At 38.5% G+C, this 19,931-nt stretch overlaps 1 protein-coding gene across 3 annotated transcripts in view; it reads right to left on the bottom strand.

Moving 5' to 3' along the window:
• LOC108423893 (coiled-coil domain-containing protein 148) overlaps window positions 1-19,931 on the bottom strand; it is a 115,147-nt gene that overhangs the window by 24,693 nt on the left and 70,523 nt on the right. For all 3 annotated transcript variants that reach the window (XM_017691515.2, XM_037539019.1, XM_037539020.1), the window contains exon 11: window positions 13,766-13,972. In XM_017691515.2, coding sequence (XP_017547004.1) covers window positions 13,766-13,972 — 207 coding nt within the window. The remainder of the gene's footprint in view (window positions 1-13,765; window positions 13,973-19,931) is intronic.

Genomic DNA, 19,931 nt, shown 5'->3' with positions numbered 1-19,931 from the left:
GCACAATACAGGGCAGCCAATCAGAACAAAGATCATTTACATTTACGGCATTTTGCAGATGCTCTTATCCAGAGTGACATACATCATTTTTTACATAGGTAGGCAAAGGCAGAGTTAGGAGTCTTGCCCAAGGAGTCTTACTGGTGCAGTGCTAGGTGCCTGCCCAGACGGGGGATTGAAGGTGTTACCCACTACACTACACCAACACCAGGTCATTTACATATGTCCCTTTGGATGAAGTTGTTTCTGTTACTATGCCTTTAAGACTGACAAAAAAAAACTTCCATTACGGGGTAAGGCTAAACTGAATGAATTAACTCCAGGTTTATTATATACTGAGGCTTACTTGCTATCATCTGTCACGATCATAGTAACTGACGATGACTGCAGGACTTTTCCACTCAGAATTGAATCAGTTTTTCAAGACGTTCAGTGGAGACACATTTGAGAACTGACAAAATGCACAAGTAGGCTAAGTATAGGTTGGTATAGGTGGGTAACACCTTTGCCTTCTGTGCTTTAGACTGCGGTTCAATCCCCCATCTGGGTAAGCCCCCTACACTATTCCAATAAGAGTCCCTGGGCAAGACTCCTAACACTACCTGCGCCTACCTGTATAAAAAATAAAAGATCAAATTGTAAGTCGCTCTGGATAAGAGCGTCCGCCAAATGCTGTAACTGCATTTTAACTGTAACTGCTAATTTAGAGCAAACAAAAATGTATTCTGGAAGTCATTTTTACCATAACAAAACCAGGAACATCATTTAGCCACTCATTGCTAGAGCAACAGGCTTTCGCGACTAATAAGGAGGAGATTTAAGATGTTTCAGATGAGCTGCACTAAAGCTAACCCTGGAACTAGTCAAAGCAATGTTAGATACAGAGAAGATGAAGACAAGGTTTAAACAAACAATGCAAGAAATGGCTGAGTGCATTAATATTTATCTTCACTTATACTGTTTCAGTCACAGATGCACAGTCCTCCTTATTTTGACTGATAACTGTAAGCAGCCATGTTAAGGAAAGCTAGTTAACTAATCTCAACATTTTGCTGTAACATTATTAGGCATCAGAAATCATATCAAGTGCCTAAGAGCCACTATAAGAGTCTATTTAGTCTATTCTATTTTCCTGTATTTGAAGGAGGAAGGAAGATTTAGAGATCTGAGTCATAATTTGGCAAACAGTCCATTAACAGAGGAGTTGAATTAGGTGTGTTTGAGCAGGGAAATCTGCCACTGCAGGAATAAAAAGGTTTGATGAGAGGTTTTACCTAGAACTGCATGTTTAATCCAAGACCCATTTAGGAACTGTTACATTTTATCTAAACTCAAAAGGATTTAGTTTGACTAGAACTCTTTATATCATTCATGATTCTTTTGAAAAACACTTGTAAGTGGAGGAGCTTTTCACTGGGATAATAAAAACAATGCGCTGTGATGTCTTGACACAGAGAGTGGATGAAAAAGGAGAGACTTTTAGCAAAAAGCAAAGTCAAAAAACAGGAAAACCAATCAAATCAAGAAATCAACATGTTTGGACCTGAAGCAACAACTGATGGAGAGGAGCACAGTTTAGCTGTGGGAAAAGAGCAGTGCTAGTACCAGAACGCTAAGAAGCATGAGTGCTTGTAAGTGGTCCCCATGGGTGAGTCTGACAAACTCTTTCAGAGTTTTACACTAAAACGAGCATATGCTACATTTATATTACTATAATATAATAATCACTACAGTTGTATTGATTCCTTTAGGTCAGTTGGGATCTTTGGATCAATGCATCAGGATTCACTTCTACACCTCTAAAGTCAGCACCTCCAGACAGCTTAAGAACTCCAACTACATTTCTCTCCTCTCTCCTGCCTGATAAACTTCACTAACACCAACAGAGCTAATCCTTCAGCGCAAGAAGCCCCTCCACATCTCAACCCACAGGACACACACTGCCTATCTCTCTTACATAAACAAGTGCTCTGTGATTTGCTTGCATTGGGTATTTTGAATGAACTGGCTTTGCAGTACCATACGAAATTCTTAAGATACCCAGGAAAAATATTACAAATTATTTACCTGTCCAGTACACAAGTTTTTACTGTAAAAACACATTATGTGTATAATAAATACAAATAAATTTCCAAAGACTACTTCAGTGTTTTTAATTCTAATCTCTATCTGCTGCATTCGTACAGCCCCACTTCCAAAAAAGCTGAGACACTGTACAAAATGTACATAAAAGCAAAATGTGAATGTTAAATGATGTGCAAATCATTTCAACTCCACATTTAATCAAAAATAGTTTAACACATTAAATGTTGAAAGTGAGAAATTGTTTGTTAAACAATATATGTATATTCTTCATGTACCAAATGTTTTTAATGGGTGACAGATCTGGACTGCAGGCAGGCCAGCTTAGCATCCAGATGCTGTTGCAATTTGGTTTGGCATTGTCTTGCTGAAATAAGCAAGGTCTTCCTGAAAAAGACATAATGTGGATGTAGCATATGTTGCTCCAAAATCTGTATATATCATTCAGCATTAATGATGTCTTCACAGATGTGCAAGTCACCCATGCCATTTGCACTAATACACCCCATATCATCAAGGATACTGGCTTTTGAATTATGCACTGATAACAAGCAGGGTGCTCACTCTCCTCCATAGCCCAGAGGATGTGGCATCCATGGTTTCCACTTTTTAACTTCATCTCAGTCCATCGTATATAAGCTCAGGCCCAGAGAAGGCAGCAGTGTTTTTAGATATTGTTTATATATGGTTTCTTCTTTGCATGGTAGAGTTTTAACTTGCATTGTGGATTCAGCAACAAACTGTGTTCACAGACAGTGTTTTTCAGACATTTTGCTGAGCTCATGTACTGATTTCTACAACTGAATCTTGTCTGTTTTTAATCAAGTGCCACCTGAGGGCTCAAAGATTATGGCCAGCCAAAATTAACTTTCAGCCTTGTCCCTTGCATCCAGAGATCTGTCCAGACTATCTAAAACTTTTAATGATATTAAACACTGTAGATGATGAAATCCTCAAGTGCTTTGCTATTTTAAGTTGAGACGTGTTAAAACACTTAAAATACATTTAACAAAATATTTATGCCTATTATGCCTAAAAATATTTAAACTCTCATGCTGTGATATTCCACAATGCCTTGCGGTAAAATCCAAGTACTTTACATAAAATATTTTAGTATGATACTGTTGAATACAGTATTTTACTGTGAGATATGTGTGTTAAACATTGGCAGTAATTAACAGTGTGCCCTCTGGAAAAACAATCTCATCTCTGAAAAAATGAATCATATTTACAGCTTGATTTAAAAATACCTGTGATTGAAGACTGAAGCCTGAAGTAAAATATTCACTGATGGAATTCAGTAACTGCCCATTGGCTTCTAAGTGTAATCATGTTTTCTGTTCTTTACTAAGTATAGGCAAACATGTTAAAATCACTGTCTGAGGCAAACAACCATACAATACAAATGCAGAGCATTAGGTTAAAAATGACAGAATATTTCAGTAAAAAAGTTTCTAATTTCCAAAAAAATGATGTATATGTGTTGTTAGATGGTTAGAAGGACAGGGTTCCTCTCGTCCTTGATACTCTAATTTCCAGTAGACCTGGTTTATGTTACTGAAGTGCTCATTAACTCACTCTGGCTCTTAATGAAAACATACCAATACTCAAGGAGAGGTTCGGAAATGGTCAAATAAAATGTCATATCATAGTTTATGTATTAATGTTCATTTGTATTTGCTGCAAACATAGTGCTTTTCTAAGCAAATAATCATTTAACGCCCAGATAAATAACTTTAATCTTTTGCCAGTTGGCCTTTGGCACACTAATGTATATTTGAAGACTGTTGAGGCATTTTCACTTTGTTTTGCATTTGTAAAGGTGAAGTGAAGGAAGTGATAAATGGGTTTCCCTTACTTGGATCATCACACACTGCATTTACTGCCTCTACCACATACTCTGAAAAGGATCAAAGCAGTGCAGATAATTAACCACAACTCTGGGATTAAAGATTTCCCCTCAAGATACGCACTAATTTGTGTTTAATTGTAACTCATTTGTAATCATCAGTTGCGCTCACTCGTAACCAATAAGATGGAGGATAAGACAGATAATGGGAGTTTGCTTAGAAAACCTGAGTATGATTCCAGGGCAGGATGGAAAAAGGTTGAGTTAGTGGTGATGCCGAATGACTGGATCTGAGCTAAATATGCGCAAATGTAGTTAAAATTATGACCACAGCTGCTAAGAATAATAACAGTAATCCTACTATTAGTGTAGAGTGTAGTTTTCGACATAGTTTTCACAAGAAGCATATAAAAACATACAAAACATTGTATTTTTAAAATTATAATACACATCATTTGTATTTTTCACTTCACCTTCTATGCTATTTTACTTTTATTTTATTATCTTATAAATGTTTCTTGCTTTTATTTTTTAAACATATTGTTATAATTGGAAAGCATTCTGAGCTGCAATATTTTTGGAAAGTGCTCTATAAATAACTTATTTTTATTCATTTTGTATACAGGTTTATTATTATTATTATTATTATTATTATTATTATTATTATTAGTGGTAGTAGTAGTAGTAGCAGTAGTATTAGGAGGAGGAGGAAGAGAAGCTTGATGACTTCTCAGTGACAAAATACATAATTAAATTGGGTTATTCTCCTTAATTTTTTAATTTTGTTTATAAATAAATAAGATTATTAAATAAATTAAAAAGATTGTAAAATGAAATATAAGGCTTCTCATTGTCTCAGCATAGGTCACATAGCATTCTACATGTCTCTATGTGCCTTATTCAAGACTACAATAGCAGAATAGTGATAAAGCCAGAGACAAGGACTCACAAGCCTCTGACATTTTAATCCCTTCATGCATAATGAAGGATCTGAACTTGTGAATGTGTGATTAAGCAGGTAGGGAACTTCGCCACTACTGCACAGCTACAGAGCACACCGTGAAAAATGAGAAGTCTGCTCAACTTAAAATGATATATTAACTGGTTACAGTGCTTTTCTTGAGGTGACTCAACTTGAGTTCACCCAAACTCAACTTCTTAATTGAGTCAAAAATTCTACCAGCTACTGTTTCTAGGTCTGCATCTCAGTTAGATAAACAAAATGCAATTTGCTGTTTTTAATAAATTTCCCACTAGCTGGTACTCCTTCTGTCACACAGCCCCATCTAGCATATTTTCTTCTTGGGCTTCCAGATATGGACAGCTATGGAATTGCTGGGATTCAAACTCACTCACAATCTCCTGATGTTGGGATGAATTAGACAGTTGCATTACCATGCTTTAAAGTTAAAACAATAAATATTTTCTCCAGTGTAGTAAACATGTGTAGACACAAAAGCTGAGTTGCTTCATGTGTTCCTGAGAGGTGCAGTTGACTAATCCGTCACTCCAACAGGAGGCTGTGAGTTTGAGCCCCATTGATGCCTAGCAGGATTATGTAATGGGAAGAGTCCTGGCTAGTGGGGAAGTTGATTATATAAAAAAAGCGAGCTTGTTTTATTTACCACGCTGAGATTCAGGACTGAAGAATTAAGACAGCTTTTGACTCAGCTAAGAAGTTTGATTTGTGTGAAGTCCATGTAATTAGTAAAAGCCATGTAATCAGTTACTACATCATTTTGAGTGGAGCTGACCTCTCATTATTAACAGTGCAGTTTCAGTACATCCTGTATTTTCTACCTGTAATTGGTACTCATGCTCAATTTACTGCATTAGTATGTTGTTGCTGCCCACCTCCTAGTTACCACCATTACTGTTATGTAACAAGAATTTATGTCACTAAACATTGGTCCATTCATTATGAAAGGTTTACAAAAAAAAATGTTTTTTCAAACTGGAAAAAAATGGAGTTGCAATGTATTGACATGAACAATGACACACCACTCTCTCTGTGGCTTTTATGCTTTTAAAGCCACATGATTCAATAAAAAAGTGGAATGAATGTGAGGTTAAGAGCATGTCTCTTCAAAGACGACAGATCTTCAGTCCACTGAAAACATCTTTCCACTACCTCCTGTATGGTGAAGCCCCTCCCTGCTGCTTACTGATGCTCAAAGCTCACAAGTACTCATCAGTCTTCCATCAGCTGGCACAGCTGGGTCAAACACGAGCCATTGTAACCATGGTGATGCAAAAAAAATAAATAAGGGCGGAGGAAAACACATCAGCTGCTAAATTTCTAAATGAAGTCACACTCTGAATCTCCACAGTGCGGCCTTCTCCTATACTAGAGGGAAGGTTCAGTGGTTTAAGTGATAGAGAACAGAGAGTAGCACCTGAGGGGTATATTAGAACAGAGCTTCTAGGGTTGGTTGAACCAACAGCTCTTAATCCCAATTTAGAATGACTGTGTTGGGTAGTTTAACACATCAGTTAGCAAGCAAACTCTGAGATGGACTGGTCTCTAATCAACTATGACAACAATTGTAATTATTTACTCAAATGGTTTGTGGAGAGAAATTAGTTTACGTCATTTGCATCTCTATGAATTATTATACGTCGCATTTAGCCATCACGTAACGTTACCTAACTGTATCACGGCAACTATTTTTCCAGATAAATGTCTTACTATAAAGCTTAACTACTAAATTTGTTTTCATTTGTGCAGATGATTCAAAATGAAAATAAAATTAATTTAAGTGAATGAGTGGAGAAACATAATGGGTGAAGGTGCTATGATACAATCAACTGGTTCACATCTACCATGCTCCGTGGCATGCTTAGAAATGGTAAACAGGCCCAGTTGACCTTGATTTTGCATGAAGATGGCAAGAGGAAAAGATCTAAGTGACTTTGAAAGACGGGTCATTACTGGGTCATAGATACCAGAAAGATTGCTCAATTAATCATTATTTCTACAGGAACAGTAACTAAAGTGACACCAGCATTTGATCTATACGAAAGACGTCAGTGAAAATGGTTTAAAATGCATATTCAGTGACCATGATTCTGACACATTAGTGAGATATATAAGGAAAAATAGAAGAACAGCTCTTTGCCAAGTGTCTGAGAACATTAATCAGACTGTATCAGCAAGTACAGTCCATCCCCAAATACAGACATAGAGATATTATAGCAGGGCTGCAGCAGATAAACCTCTCATCACAAACACAAATACACAATTAGGAGTTCAGTGGAACAGAAACATCAGCACTGGCTTACAGGAATCTACAGTGCTGTGAAAATTTGACTCCTTTTACTTCCAATTACTTCTATTTTCACATGTTTCAGATGATCAAACTCCTTTTAATACTAGACCATGTTAACCTATGTCAACATAAACAACAATGATTTCTTTTATTAAAGAAAAAATGCTGTTCAACCCTACTTGGACCTATGTGAAAAAGCTTTCACCCCCTTAGCTACTAAATCAACTAGTTAACCAAATTCAATTGACTGTTGGGCTCAGCTTCACTAACCACACACCCAAGCACGATTACTGCCAGACCTGTTCAATCTAAACATCACTTAAATAAAACCTGTCTGGAAATGTGAAGCAGGATAGAAGGTCTCAAAAAGCAGCACATGTTCTAAAGAAATTCAAACACAGATGCAAAGTCATTGAAATCTACCAGTCTGCAAAAGGTTACAAAGTCATTGCTAAGGTTCTGGGACCAGAGTGAACCATAGTGAGAACCATTATCCACAAATGGAAAAATCATGGAACAATGGTGAACCTTCACAGGAGTGGTCTGAGATTTTTCACCAAGAACAATCACTCATCCAGGAGGTCACAAAAGAACCCAGGCAAACATCTAAACAACTGTAAGCCTCACTTGCCTCAGTTAAGGTCAACGTACACAATTCCACAATAAGAAAGTTACTGGGTGAAAATGGCATCCATGGGAGAGTTGCAAGGGGCAAACCACTGCTGACCAACAAGAACACAAAGGCTCATGTCACATTTGCCAAAAAACATCATGACCCCCAAGATGTTGGGGACAATATTCTGTGGAACTTTTTGGAAGACATGGATCCTGTTACATCTGGCATAAAGCTAACTGCATTCCACATGGTGCTGGTAGTGTGACAGTATGGTGCTGCTTTGCTACTGCAGGACCTGGATGACTTGTCATAACTGATGGGACCGTGAATTCTGCTGTCTATCAGAAAATCCTGAAGGAGAATGTTCACCTGTCAGTTTGTGGCCTAATGCTCAAGCGCATTAGGGTTATGCAGCAGCACAATGATCTTAAGCACACAAGACCACCTCTCACTGGCTCAAAAGAAACAAAATTAAGGTTTCGGAGTGGCCGGGTCCTGAGTTCAATCCCATCTCAAGACCTTAAACAGTCAGTTCATGCTCGAAAACCCTCCAATGTAGCCAAATTAAAACAATTCTGCAAAGACGAGTGGGAAAGATTGCCTCCACAATGATGTAAAAGACTCGCTGCAAGTTATTGCAATCGTTTGATTGCAGATCAAGGTGCCACAACAAGTTTTTAGGTTTAGGAGGCATTTCATTTTTCACATGGGTGATAAAGGTTTTGAATCAACCTTTGTCTTCAATAAATGAAATGATCATTTATAAGCTGCATTTTGTGTTTACTCATGTTGTCTGTAACTCATATTAAAATTTGTAATAAGCAATAAATAAGCAAATGAGCAAAAATAGAAAAAAATCCGGTGAGAGGCAAATACTTTTTCATGGCACTGTCGAAAAAGTGATATGGTCAGATGAGTCATCCTTCACTATATACTCCACAAGTGTGCAATAATGCATGTGTGACCTATAACAAAGAGAATGGTGTCCTGTCTTGTCCAAAATCACTGCAGATTAAAGATTCTGCCAGTTCACCTTCACCCTATGATGAAACATTTTATTCTGATGGGAGGGGTCTCTTCCAGGATGATAAGGGCATGAGGGGTCACTGAATGGTCTGATGGGTTTGAAAACAAAGTAAATCATATGCTAAGGCCTTCGCAGTGTCCAGATGAGAGACTGTGTGCCAACATGTTAGACAGCAGTCTCTATTACCAATTAAGGGTATATCTTGAGGAAGAATAGTGCACCATCTTTCCAGTATAGGTCCAGAGACTTGCTCTATACCAAAAGCACAGTGAAGCTGTTCTGGGGGGCTGGTGGTGTTGACTTGGTGATGACCCATCTGTACATTTGTCCTAGTTATGCATGGGCTCATAGAATTTCTGTGCACAAGTCATTTAAATTTACAATGTGCCAGACCAATGTAATCACATACTGTTTGTCTTTGTGTGGAAGAGGAACCACATTTTGCAACTGGAAGCTACAGATGCCGCAGTTAAAGCAGATGGTCCCACAGCTTTATCCATGTCTTCCTCACTTAAAAGCTGTCTGGGAGGCTGGGATTCACACTCTGCAATAATAATGATTGATTGTGCTCTTTACAATGCTTTCAGGAGTAATGTTTACAAAACACAGGTGCTGTAAAACATGGTCCCATCTGTGGGAGACAGTTCTACTCTATCTCTCTGCCATCTCTGAATGATGTAAACCCTTCAGTTGGCCTGCATGTTTCACGAACAGGAATGACTGCTGAACCTAAATCAGAAACATATCACCTACAGAGGGCATGGGACTTATGGTGTTCCTAACCCCTTAAAATCCCAGGCGTATTAAATACTAAGGGTTGTTATTCAGTAACTAGAGGAACATCAATGCAAATTGGTTCTTAGGTCATAGAATTGTGTAATAAAACTTTGGGGCTGCCAGCAGGCCCTGGCCTTTATTAATGGAGTTAAAGCAATAGCATGGTTGTAAAAAAAAGAAGAATGCACACAATTTCCATCTTAGAATCAACCTAATGTAGTATCAGCCAAGACATGTTCAGTGTCCAAAGTTTATTTCTGCACTAAAGCTTCAAGGTTAATGTAATTAACAAGTAATGAATGTTTATACCCTGGCAATTAGCACTGTGCAAACTGCATGCCTGGATTATTACACAAACACAAACTGCATTAGGTAGTTAAGTAATTCCTAATAGACTTGCTTATCTGCTTTCTGAAACAGTATGACAAAATGTCATCTAAGGAAATGGCCTTGGATTTGAGTTTGGACATTACTAATGTTTGTTTATTGATGAAGCTGTACTGTCTTTGTTTTTTATGTTATTTGCTTTATATTGTTTTGATATTTTATCTACTTTGTGTTACTGTTGTGAAGCATTTTGTAGCCTGACTTAAAAAGTGCTAGATAAATAAAAGTTTAAATGTTTAAAAGTTTCCTGCATAACTAAATTAGCTTGAAATTTGCCCATATTTTGTTTTAAAGAAAAGTGTTAGGAGAGGTGATTTAGCAACCAGAAGGTTGTTGGTTCAAATCCCTGGACTGATTGTAGACTGTGGATTGTCCCCTGAAACATTTATCCCTCACTGACCCCAGCTGTGCTGCTCCCAGACTGGACATAGTTAGGCAGCAAAATCACAAACTGTCCTTGTAGGATCAGTAAAGTTCATAACATAAAACTAATTTAGGACAAAATTAACTATACAGTGTAATTATTCAGGAAATGTTCTGTTTACGAATAATGTTTCTCAACATAAAATAGCAAAGAACTTGGGGATTTCATAGTCTACAGTACACAATATCATTAAAAGATTCAGAGAATCTGGAGAAATCTCTGCAGGCACAAGACAAGGCTGAAAATAAGCATTGGCTGGCTGTGTTCTTCAGACCCTCTGGCAGCACTGCATTAAAAACAAACACAATTCTGTAGCTGAAATCACTGCATGAGCTCAGGAACACTTCCGAAAACCACACAGTTAGTAAATACATCCACAAATGAAAAAAGAAGAAACCATAAATAAACAGGATCCAGAAATGCTGCCACCTTCTCTGGGCTAAAGCTCATTTAAAATGGATTGAGGCAAAAGTGTAAAAGTGTCCTGTGATCTGGCAGTCATGGATACTGTGTCCTCCGGGATAAAGAAGGTCTGGCTTGTTCTCAGAAGTTCAAAACCTAGCTTCTGTGATGGTGTAGGGGTGCATTAGTGCAAATGACATGGGTGACTTACATATCTGTGAAGGCACAAATAATATATATTATAGAATAATAGAATAGAATTTCTCAATTTGAACTTTTGAAATGTTGTATTTGTACTATTTTCACTAAAATATACTGTTTTATAAAATATTATAAAATATACTGTTATATACTGCACAGCTTTAAGCCCCCAGAGTCAAAATAGTTTGGGCACTCCTGCTCAAAACAATGTGGAGTATTGATTCAAGACAGACATATGTGGGTTAGAATGTGCAGTTCCTCCACATACAAATGCACAAGACACCACAGTCTGATAAAGAGTAAGTCATTCTTCAACATGTGGCAAACCCCCCTCCAAAAAAAAAACCCCACAAAAAAGAGCCCCATGTGTGTTTAAGAACAACAGCACTGCCAACCACAGCGAGAGTAAGCACAGCTGTTTCTTGATTAATGAGAGACTGCGGGTGAGAGAGAAAGAGAGAGAGAGAGAGAGAGAGAGAGAGAGAGACAGAGAGAGAGACAGACAGAGAGAGAGAGAGAGAGAGAGAGAGAGAGAGAGAGACAGAGAGAGAGAGAGAGAGAGAGAGAGAGAGAGAGAGAGAGAGAGAATGGTGATTTCATAATGAATAGATGAATGGCTGTTGATTAGTTGGAAGAAGAGCTGCTAGGGAAAATCTGACAGCTGGCGGGAGAGAGGGAAAGAGAGAGAGAGAGAGAGGGAGAGAGAGAGAGAGAGAGAGAGAGAGGGAGTGAGGGAAAGACAGAGCTATTCTTTGAATTGACACAGTGGCAGCACATCTATCTTATGGTGAGCTGTGAGTGCTGTATTGGCCTGATAAAGCCTGCTGTTCTTCTTCCACACAGACTGTCCACAGCACAGGAGAGCAGCCAACCTGCTCCATCACATGCTCAAACACACACAAACACACAGCAGAGACTGGCATTAGTCCACCAGCAAACACACACATACACATACACACAGACAGACATTCAGCAACCATCAACACATCACAACAGCAGTCACCATTCATTACAGCTTACATTCGTCAGTAAGTTACTCAGCAGACCAACATTTCTTTTTTATCCTTCATATCTGAGACAAATTAGATCAGGGTTTAAAAGGGTGCAGGGGACAAAAACGAACAACGAAAAACACAAAATATATTTTATAGAGTGCAATCAACAATGGGAACATAATTGCTTTCAACTGTTCAATGAAAACTTATTGTTAATCAGTTAATAATCACTTATAATCACTTATATAATCACTTATAATCATAATTAGTTATAGTGTCACTAATGATGTTACCATAAATTATATTGCCAAAGAAACTTCAGAATTTGATCCTGTGGAGTAGGCAGCTCTCCACTGTCTTCCTTCAAGAGTGCCCTGTTAGATGAAGAGGACTATCTGATGCTCAGATGTGTTAAGTATCAAATATAATTATCAAAATATTAAAATGATCATTAATGAAATCAAACTAATGAAATTAAAAAAGACAGTGAAATGGTGAGCAGAGAAAACGAGCTTTAGCTGGAAGAAGCACATAATTCACACTCATTTCCTGTTTGGGAACCTTTCATTTCCCAGATAAGTACAACAATGATGGCCAACTAGGCAATGAGTGGTAGTGATGCAGGTATCACGTATCCGTGCTAATACCTTGCAATGCTCAGTTCATTTAATTTTGAGATACGGCCTTATAATCTACACAGTTTTTGTTTACTTTTATTATTATGAACATGTTTTCCAGGTGCATCACATGCAACATGTAATATACAGCTTTCACTTATGTTTATAAAATTTGTATTTATTTTTATCTTCTTCATATACATTATGCTCATGTGATAAATTTACCAGTTGCAAATGATCACCTAGATGCAAACAAGCAGTATTTACAATTTCATAGACTTAACAATGACAGTGTGAACACACCTTAGATTTCTCAGTGTTGATTGGCATGTGTATATATTGGTTTATGTCTGTGTCACCATCTATAAGTGTTGTCTTTCATGTTTATGGCATTTGTAGATTGTTTATGCCATTTGTGGACCAATTTGTTAATGTTGCTAAGACCTTTCTCCAGTTTGATACTTTTGACCATCTGCTGTTCCAGCATAGTTACTGCTTGTGCACAGTTACTATGATTCCTTGACTATAGCCTTCTCTTTCAAAAACAGCTTTTAAATGGCAAACTCACTTAATGACTTTGTTGATAAAAGATAGTTATTTCAAGTGAAGCAAAAGACAGCACTGATGCCAGTGATGCCAGTAATATCAGTAATGTTAGCACTGGAGGTCGCTTTTACCAGACCACACTGCACGGTACTCACAGGAGAACTATGGATTAATCAATGAGCAGCAAACTAACAAAAGCAACAAAAAAGTGTAAAACCCCAATTCACATTCAGATACGCTCACATGATGAAAAAAGTATTACTGATAAGTAATACATACATCCTGATGAAGCTTATTTTGTCCACTCTATTTACCTGGAACAAAATCCCAGGGAGGATATTTACTTTCGGGACCTAAACATACCACCGCTTCACTCATGTAGCTGAAAACACATTCCTTTTTAAATGGGAAAATACACTTTATCTGAATTCAAATTTATACAAATACTACAAATGTGATTAATTGTGATTACCTCCACAAAAAATTCTACTTATCATGATTGATTCTTTTTAAGTTTGACAGCCCTAGTTTGTGTGTACTGTGTGTGCTTCAGCTTGGTGTGTGTGTTGTTACCTTCTGTCTAAGCTGAGCACAAATGTGTTGTTGATGTGTGCGCTGCTTCTGCAGGTTCTGCTGTTCTCTATGCTTGTCTCTGGCCTCCTCCAGCACCTCCAGAGCACGGAGCAGCAGCGCAGTCCAGTCCCTGTTCCAGCATTCCAACAGCAGCCTCTCACGCTCCTGACTGAACTTGTACCAGTCCCAGCTCCGCCTGTGAGCACTCTGAAACCACACACAGGTATTGAAAAGAATCTGTCTGTCCTCCACCCAGTAGTGAAGTGGAAAACCATTATCTATGATTCATAATGTAGAAATACCTGTTTAGAATATTCATATGCACTCCACCAAACATGAGAAGAGGCATTTTAGAGGTCTTTATTAAAGTGCCTCCTTTATATTGCATCTATTGTGTAATATAATATTATTATATTGTGTGTAACCCTTACATATTAATAGGCTGGCAAAAAACAAGGTGAGTAAAGAAAGGAGAGAGATAACAATCTGTTTTTCAAGTTTTTCACAGGTATCCCGAGCACAGTTACAGTTGCCATGATATGAAGGACCAACTGGGTAAGCCACCCTGAGGCAGACCAGTGTTGTATCTCTAGTTAGTTAAGATTATCAAAGATAGAAGCTCACTGATTGTGGGTGAAGCAGCTAAACATGAACTTTTCCATGAAGTTGCATAATGCCATTATTCATTTTCAAATTTTCATATTCAAATTTTTCTGGGGGGTTCTTGAAAATGAATACTGTAAAAATGGAAGTACATAAGAAAATTCCAAACAGCAACATAAAGAGTGCCTCTTTTCTGGATTGGTGGTCACTAACCCACTTAAAGCACTATTTTCACATATTGCTAATACAGCATTGCACTGCTAATGCATAGGACCATGACTGTACTCAAGTCTAGGAGCCCCTCACAATGCATAGTTTATGTCAGCAGCCTCAAAAAGCTAGCAGACCTTTAGTCAGCATAAGACGACTCCCTGTTGACAAATGAAGAAAAGAAGGTTTTAGCCAGAAAGTGATGTAAAGAAGTAATTAGCACTGGCGGTGGAGGAAAAAAAGCATTAGAGAGGGCAAAAGAAGAGGAGGAATTAGTGTAAATGTGAATACATTAATATAGAAGTAAGGGAGAGAAAGGCATTAGTACAGAAGTACAGGAGAAGTAATATAGAGTAAGTGGAAAAGGCAATAGGGAAGAAGTTTAGTGAAGAAGCAAAGTAGAGAAGGCAGTAATGTGGTAAGTCAAGGAGGTAAACTCTTAGTGTAGAGAAGTAGGGCAGAAAATGCTAATGTAGAAGTGAAGTAAAGAAGGCATTAGAGTAGAAGTGTAGAAGGACTAGGGCAAAGAAGAAGGCATCAGTGTAAAGAAGGTATCGGTGTAGAGGTAGAGAAAGGCATGAGAGATATTATGCATCTGCTTAGCATTATTGGGAGTGAGTTAGCTGGTAGAAGAGCTGCAGCAAAACACCATCACACAGTTAGAAGAGCAGCAGAGCCAAGCACGAACATTACTGCAGGACTCAGGCAAGCTCAAACAGATCCATCACAATTTGTCAGGAGGTTTGAGAAAATCACTCATAAATAGAACTTTATTTGTCAGATACTTTGTGTGTTTATGTGTCTGCAGGTTTGTACAGCTTTGTTGTGTCAGTGTGCGTGACCAAATACAGGAATGTGGTAAGTGGTCACACAGTCACAGATTTCCACATTGTTTAACTGAAACTGCTAAAACTAATTTTGTGCCTAGTAAAGCTCTACAATTGCATGCAAAAGTTTGAACACCCCCTGTCAAATTATATTTGTGGATAAGTTGTGGATATGATACAGTTATGTATGTATACTGTTGTCTCTCGACGCATTTTAGCAAATTATGACACATTTTGTATGTCACTTTACATGATGTCACTATGTATGCATATACTCATGTATATGTGACTTGAATTTTTAGCACCCCAAACTTAAAACATCTTCCTGAACCCTTGACTCAATGTGTCTATTGGAGAGGCTTACTTCTAAAGAGCATCTCTCTTTCATTCTGTGTGTTTGTGTGGATAGGGCCCATCATCCTTGGGTGAGATGAGTCATGTTTTGAAGTGGAAAATGAGAAGTCCCTGTTGTCAGTGAAACAAATGGACCTCATGGTCCTGGCAAGGACCATCAGATGGCTTTTCCATTAAAGCCCTATGAAAGGTAGCAGGGGCTGGATGGGCGTGACTCTACTGACAAGCCACAGGGGGGCACTATAACACGGACGGCCCATCTGCTGCTCATGTTACGTTGAGAACGTTCTGAAAGAGTATAACAAAGTAAAAAAAAACTACAGGATGCCTATATTTACAATTCACAGTTTTACAAGTACTACTTGCATGCGTATTGCTACATTTATTTATACTGAAACAGTGCGGTACAGATGATGACACAGTGAAATGAGGAAGTAACTCATTGTTAAGTTGATTACTGATAATGTAGAAAACCACTAATAGTTATATAGTTATGTGTGCACTATGTGTATATACTGTATTGTTTTTGCACCAGTAAGCCAAAACTGTATGACCACTTGCCTAATATGCTGTTGGTAGCAGCAGGTCATTTAAGTAAGTTGTAAGGTGGAGCTTTCATGAATCAGACTTGTTCTGGCACATCCCACAGCTGCTCAAATGGATTGAGATCTGGGGAATTTGGAGGCCACAGTAACACCAATCATTCTCAAACAATGTGGCAAGGTGCATTATCCTGCTGAAAGTGGCCATCGCCATCAGGGAATACCATTGCCATTAAGGGGAGTATCTGGTCTGCAGTGATGTTGAAGTGTGTATGACATGATGTAAAAGAAGTTAGACTCATTGGACCAGGTGACCTTCTTCCAATGTGCCTCAGTCCAGTTCAGACACTTGCGTGCCCGTTGTAGGTCCTGTTGATGATGGACATGGGTAGCATGGGCACTCTAACTGGTCTGCGGTAATACATCTCCATATGCAGCAGGGTGCGATGCACTGTCCTGTAGCCACCATTAAACATTTGACATTTGTTCAGACCAGACAGTAAAGCTTTTGTTACTCTTGTGCATTGATGAGCCTTAGGTGCCCAACACCCTTCTCAGCAGTTTGGGTTTTGTCCCTCCTCATAACACTGTCGGTAGGTACTCACCACTGCTGACCAGGAGCAGTGCACAAGCCTTGCCATTTCAGACATGCTCTGACCCAATCGTCTGTCCATAATTATTTGGCCCTTGTTAAAGTTACTCAGGCCTTCACGCTTACCCGTTTCTCCCACACCACACATGTCGACTATGACAACTGACTGATCACTTACAGTATAATATGTAGTTGGATTGAATTGAATGGATAATGTGGTATGAAAAGTTATCAATTAACACAGGATTTTGCATGCATTTACTAGCTGCATGTAAGCCTGTCAATTCTCTCCTAAATGTATAGCTTCACTGGAAAAACAGTGAATCCCCTGGGCCTGCTTTAACGGAAAAGTTTAGCAAAAAATCAGTTTTACACATTTAACTTGTTTTAACAAATGTAGTTCGTCAAACAAGACATGTTTATGTTTGAAGCTTGAGTTCTTAATTTTCACTATTGTAGCTAACAAATAAAGAAATTATATATCTTATATACCACTAAACATCATGTTAATTGCATGCTGAAACTCCATGAGTTTAGTCCATTTTTAAGCGAAAGTTTCCTGAATAATCGTGAGATAATCTGAAAAAAAAAATCCAGTCCTTGAGATGGCTGGAACATTTTAGCAATGCAAGATATTTTTCAAATTTTGTAGATAACATTATGCAGTGGTGGACAGTAATTAGGTAAATGTAATTAGTTACTGTACTTAAGTAGTTTGTTGTGTATCTGTGCTTTACTGAAGTTTTTCCATTTTGGGTGACTTTTTACTTTCACTCCACTACATTTCAAAGCCAAATATCTTACTTTTTACTCCACTACATTATGCAAAATCTGTCGTTTCTTTTGGTTTCTGTGTGTATAAAAACGCAACGTCAAAAGGAAAGAAGCGTGAAGAAAGAACACCGATCAGGGCCCAGCGCCCACTTTGTTTTGAGCTTGTTTTGACCCGTTGGACATAGCCACCCAGTGCAGGCACACGGTTCAACGTCAGCACAGCAGCATAAAATGTTGGGAGTGTCTATTCAACATGATGAACTAACCTAACTTTGTGTAAATAGAGCACAATATAGAAATATGTCCACATATGCAGTCGTAACTGATGCGTCTTTTTTCTGAATTTATACAAACACCATTTCATTTTAGAGTAAATTAGTTTGGGCTGGGTTTATGTTTATGAACTTCCACTTTTACTGGACTAATATTTTATTTTATATATAATATATAATATTTTTTAATCTCTACTTTAACTCAAGTCTATTTAAGATTACTTTACAATTCAATACAGTTTAAGGTAGTGCCTGAAGATTTAGGCATGCAGTCTGACAGTGTTAATTGGTGGACTAAATGCTCTCATGACTTGTTTGCTACATTGGTCCTTCAGACACCAAACATGTCTTGGCTAATCAATCACATTTAGGCAAATCGGACAAATGGGCAAATCTGATTTTTCACTAAACTGTTCCTGAAAGGGTACACAGAGTTCCCTGTTCACCACTAAACAGAATACAGAATTAGTCTAACAGACTAATAGAGCCATATACTTAGTATGTGTTACAACAAGGTAAAGATTAATGAAAACGCATATGGTGAACATAAATTCACCAACACTACATGAATATTTATCCATTGCACAGCATCATTAAATTCAGTATGGTATGCGAGTGAGTTTCACACCCCTGATTTAGGGCAGCCTCTGCTCACCATGGGCGGGCAGCTGTGGATGTGTTTAAAAAGAGCTTGTTTCCCCTCAAGGCCTTTCATTTAGCCACATTCACTCAAACCGTTCAACTCTAATTATTTCCCAAAGAGGGTGATTAGCCTAAGAACGCAGTTCCAGCCTTTAAAGAGAGCCTTTGTCAACAATTCATTTGATGCAGCCGTTTCTCTTTTTTTTTGTAAATGAAAAAGGACAGAGAGTACTAGAAAAGCAGGAGAAATCAAAGCAGAGAGAGAGAGAGAGAGAGAGAGAGAGAGAGAGCGGGAAGGAAAGACAGAGAGAGGGGCTTATTGCCGTTTTTCATTCCTTTAACACACTTTCAAGATGTGAAAGAACTGAGAGGGAGAGAGAGAGAGAGAGAGAGAGAGAGAGAACGTGTTCCTGCCTCATTCAGCTGCAGGTAAATTGGGCTCAGAGTATTTTATAGGGGAACGTTTTCTCACTTCAAAGTCTTGAATGGGCAGAGGTTCAGAGGGAGCCTGAGCAATGCTGCCCACCTGCGCTGTTTTACAGCCTGAGCTCTGTAATCCAGCGGTGGTCGCCACACAAAAATCAGGCTTCTAAAGCCGCATTCAGTAGAAAACAATAGAAAATATAAAATGTAATTGCACACAATTGCTCTGCAGTGCTGTTACTGTGACACAGATAAAAGCTGAGCTCATGCTGCTTGACAAATGCTTAGCTTCTGGTCAAAGGAAGATTTTCCTCCAACCACAGTCTATCACACTTGCTCCTCCTAATTCACTTCTTCAGAAGGCCTTGTTTGGCTGGATCATATGTGTTAGTGTTAGGCGAGTGGGTGAAGCATGTTTGATTTAGGTTTGAACTAAACTAGGCAGGATAAGATGAGGGATGGCGGCTACTGCTCTAAGCACTGGCCCAATCATCAGGATATTGTTGATGATGCCACAGCCATGGCTGGGATTCCAAGAGAGCACACTTGGCTTTGCTGTCTCATGGTGGGTAGGATGGCCCTCTCTCTCCCTCCATTACTCACCGCCATGCTAGCTAGCATGGACATCTGTTAGCTGAAGTAACAGAACTGGCAGCTAGCATTCCAAGCATGCTCAGCTGTCCAATGATGTTGCATTAGTATCAATTTGACAAGATGTGGTGGCGCCTCACATGGCTCGGAGGAAGCATGTGCTAGTCTCACCCAATTAGCACTGGTGTGTTAGACGTGACTAACAAGTGTGACTGGAAATGACTAATTTTGTGAGAAAATTGCTTGGAAAATGGCTTAAAAAAAGGTCAAATCATTATTTGGGCTAAACTTGCTCTCGCTGAGTACTGGAAAATACCCAGGAAAAGGGTAGTGTTC

Source organism: Pygocentrus nattereri, chromosome 6 (genome assembly GCF_015220715.1).
Source record: "Pygocentrus nattereri isolate fPygNat1 chromosome 6, fPygNat1.pri, whole genome shotgun sequence".
Lineage (NCBI taxonomy): Eukaryota > Metazoa > Chordata > Actinopteri > Characiformes > Serrasalmidae > Pygocentrus > Pygocentrus nattereri.
This window is presented reverse-complemented; position numbering and strand designations above follow the sequence as displayed.